The sequence below is a fragment of the Triticum dicoccoides genome, chromosome 6B, assembly GCF_002162155.2.
Source record: "Triticum dicoccoides isolate Atlit2015 ecotype Zavitan chromosome 6B, WEW_v2.0, whole genome shotgun sequence".
In the NCBI taxonomy this organism is placed as follows: domain Eukaryota; kingdom Viridiplantae; phylum Streptophyta; class Magnoliopsida; order Poales; family Poaceae; genus Triticum; species Triticum dicoccoides.
The window spans coordinates 282,568,365-282,572,367 of NC_041391.1; the positions used below are offsets into that span (position 1 = coordinate 282,568,365).

At 50.2% G+C, this 4,003-nt stretch overlaps 1 protein-coding gene across 1 annotated transcript; it reads right to left on the minus strand.

Moving 5' to 3' along the window:
- Positions 1 to 718: 718 nt before the first annotated feature.
- On the minus strand, positions 719 to 3,184 carry LOC119326609. Its single transcript, XM_037600234.1, has 3 exons — positions 2,434 to 3,184; positions 1,649 to 1,976; positions 719 to 1,559 (listed from the first exon to the last, which is right to left on the minus strand). Exons 1-3 carry the CDS (start codon positions 2,847 to 2,849, stop codon positions 900 to 902), a joined length of 1,404 nt encoding a protein of 467 aa, XP_037456131.1. The 5' UTR covers positions 2,850 to 3,184; the 3' UTR covers positions 719 to 899.
- Between the last annotated feature and the right edge of the window lie 819 nt (positions 3,185 to 4,003).

Consider the following 4,003-nt stretch of genomic DNA (forward strand, 5'->3'; position numbering starts at 1 on the left):
GTTCATCATCGACTATCATGTTGTGTAGAATGATGCATGCCAACATAATATTATTCAGATCACCCCGTTCATATAAACGTGCCGGAAGCCGTAAAATAGACCATCGCGCCTGCAACACACCAAATGCACGTTCCACGTCCTTTCTTGCTCCCTCTTGATGTTTCACAAACAACCTGTGCTTTTCTGTTAAAGCCATCGGTATTGACTTCATGAATGCTGCCCACTCGGGGTATATTCCATCTACAAGGTAATAACCAAGTTGATATTCCTTCTCGTTGACAGTATAGTTCACTCGAGGAGCTTGCCCTTTCAGTTGCTCAGTGAACAGCGTTGATTGGTTAAGCACGTTGATGTCATTGTTGGATCCGACAACACCAAAAAAGGCATGCCATATCCAAAGATCTTGAGATGCAACCGCCTCTAGAATAACAGTAGGGGCTCCTTTATACCCGCTAGTGAATTGCCCCCTCCACTCTAATGGACATTTCTCCCATCTTGAACAACAGTAGGGGCTCCTTTATACCCGCTAATAACAGTCTGGTTCACTACTGGCCATCTTGAACAGGGAAAGAAGTGGTGCAGTGTGCAGGAGTGAGGAAAAGAGAAGGCATACGCTTGTATATATAGCACACTGTTGTGAAACGATTCATGTGTAAATGAAAACTCAAACGATTGAGCTTCAGCAATGATTAAAAAAGGTAACCGGCATAGTAGTAGCTGATCGGTCCATCAATTAGAGTAGCTTCACCGATGATTCATAAAAGGTAACTGACAATAGTAGTAGCTGATCAGTCCAAAAGCTAACAGCAAACCATCACGTTCACATCAATTTTAGAGTAGCTGATCGGTGCACACAATAAACTGACCGGACAACAAAAGTGATAAACGATCCATCAGGTTTACACAACAAACTGACCGAGCCAATTTCTAATATGCTTCAAGCTGTTGATCTTTGCGGTTTCAAGCTGTTGATTTGATAAAAGAACCTGGCTGTCTATCACCTTTTGGCGCTCCTCCTTCGATCGATTGTTAACCTCGATGAACTTGTCTAGCCTTTCTCCAAGCTCTTGCGAGATCCCTCCCGACTTTCCTTTACCAGCACGTTCAGCCTTAGCCTTATCACGACCAGCTTTTGGGCGCTCTTCGGCCTCCAAGTTGATCATATTTGATGGGAGATCGGTCTCTGTCATGTTTCCTTTTTTTGCCATCATGTTTTTATAAGAGGCTAACCATTTTAAATCATCCTTGATTTTTTCCCACATAGTTAAATGTTGGAAAGGCTGGTGATGGTTCCGTTCATACTTCTCCAACGCCATTTTTTGCAGGTCATGACTATTGTGACCACTATGATACACTCCCATAACGGCAATCCACTCACCGTGGAAAGCGGCGAGCCTTTTCTTGGTCCTTTGCCATTCCGTCTTGAGCTGATTCCGATCTCTTTTGCGGTTACTTGGTGTGGCAGTATTGTATAGAGCAGCAATGTCATCCCAAAACTGCTCAGACTTCTTTCCGTTCCCATCAATGGGATTGAGTGAACACTCCAGCCAAGCACCTGCCTACATTGTTCACAATTAATTCAGTTGAGGCCAACAACAAACAAGAAATTATATGCAACTAAACGGATTTGAGCAACGAATATCCTTACCAGTCTCTCATGTTCCTCGGGTGTATAGGGCAGACGATATGCGGTCCTTGCTCCCGATTCGTCGGCATCTACACTCTTGACCTTCCTTTTCTTTTTCTTTGAATCAACTTTGGTGGGAGCAGACTGAGATGAAACATTAGAGTGCGGTGGTGGCGGTGGTGTTGAAAAGGGATCATGTGGGGAAGCACCAACAAAGTGCAAATTCTCCATATTTTGGTATCCTTGTTCATGATGGTGCATTGGCTGAGGTTGAAAATTGTAAGGATTCATGGGCGGTAATTGTCCAAAACTTAGCAGGCCTTCAGGTGCAGAGGTATACATCGGCCTCCTGTTATATTGTAAATATCAGAATTAAGAAGCATTGTCCAAAGCTTGCTATTAGAAACTTTTGTCTGTTCTAATCATTGCAAGAAAAAAGTACAAACAAACAAGCGAAGCACATCCAAGTTCAAGTGTCTGATATAGTAGTAAACCATTTGCACAATAAGCACACAGACACACATCACGGGGGACTTGCATATCCTCCAAAGCTCTAACGCTACAGAAATCCGATTCAGCAAGCAAAAACCTGAAGAATTGCAATGGTCTAATGCTACAGAAATTAAGGCTAAGACTTCAGAGTCTCTCTGCTTCAACACGCACACATGCTGAATCAGGTACTCGAGCTATAGAAATTACAATTACCTAATGCTGCTCTATAACCCAAATTGAATTACATAATGCTGCATACTCGAGCTACAGAAATTGTAATTGCCAAAGATTGAATTAAAGCAGAAATTTTATACCATGTAGGGTTGGCTGAGGAGGATTCCATGAGAGGCGGGTACAGGTGTGGCGGTGTCGAGGGGCTGGCCGAGGATCTTGTCGGGGCGCCGGGGTAGAAGAGAAGCTGTGGAGAGCGGCTGGCGAACGAGCTTGCTGTGGCGCCGGGGGAGTGCTGCGGCGGCGGCGAGGTGGCCGATGGCCGGACTTGCGCGGCGTCCTTACGGGCACCGGACTTGGCCATGAATCTGGTGGCTTTGCGCCGCCTGCCAGAGCCGCCGCCGGCCGGCAAGACGGAGTGCGGGGCGCCGGAGCTCCAAGGCGGCAGGGAGGGAGAAGGATGAGGCCCAGGCGTGGAGGAAGAGAAAGTCACACGGGTGGGGATTTTCTTGGTTGCTTCGCGATGCGTCCGGCCGCCGCACACAGGATCGATTAGCATTAATTTTTTCTCATATGCAGCGCTATGTTACCGGAACTAGCTAAGTTTCTCCAAAGCTCTCTCTCTTCATTTAATCAATGCCACGAAGGAATTTTTACTGAGTTGGACCCGAAGTTCTTGCTGAAGTTCTCTGCATTGGGGCCAGCCTTAATGGAGTATATTTACTCCACTAAGTTTTGGCCGGACCTAACCGATCCCCTATCCCTACATATAGGGGAGTAAAACTTACTTTTGGTTTCTGCATTTGTTGAACACTTGTCATGCGGCGAGATGGCCTGAGCCGCCATTTGTCGTCTATGCACCGGAGCTTGCCAAGCTTCACCTTGACGACCTAATCTGCCTTCGGGGACACCTCATTCTCATTGCCATCCCTTGTACCGGGCGCTTCCGTGGCCGTGTCGGCGCAGCCATCGGCCAAGTGTCGATGCAGGGCACGTGGAAGGTGTGGCCGCTGGCGGGTAGCAGCCGGAGCGCGTCGTCCATGGCGGTCTCGCACAGGCACACGACACAGTCGAAGGGGTCACTGCGGCCCTTGCGGTTGCCGGCGCTGGCGCGAGGATTGCGCGGTAGACGAAGATGGGGAGCGCGTCGATGAAGATCTGGTCGACGCCGGCGTCTTGGAGGTGGAACAGCTGCTGGAGCTGGCCCTGGAGCTCTGGTCCACCACGGCCATCGCCGCACCGATGACCTTCTTCCTCCACCACCTCCTCGACTCGTCGTTGTCTGCCGCATTCAGGATCACCCCCCTCCCGGTGGTCACCGCCTTGGCAGTCATCAGAGTGACCCCCGCCGCAATGTCTTCACTGCAAAGAGCCCTCGGCCGACGTGCGTGGACCGGTGCATCTCACCAGCCAGACGTACTCCGCGAGGTCCGGGCACTTCCCGGAGAACCCGGCGAGGACCCAGTCCGACAGGTCCACCGCCCCGCTCCTGGCCTGCGCCTCGAGACGCCTGCACTCCTCGCGGAAGCAGCCGACAGCGAGCGCGTAGCGACCGAGGCCGCGAAGGAGCGCGCCCTTTGCGAGCAGCGCGGCTGGTGCCGCCGCCGCGAGTGGGAGGCAGACATTTTCCTCCAGCCCATAACGCGTGAGTATATCGAAAAAGTTTTTTCACCGAAGCCGGGAGCTACCGGCAGAGCATCAACTGTTCGAGTG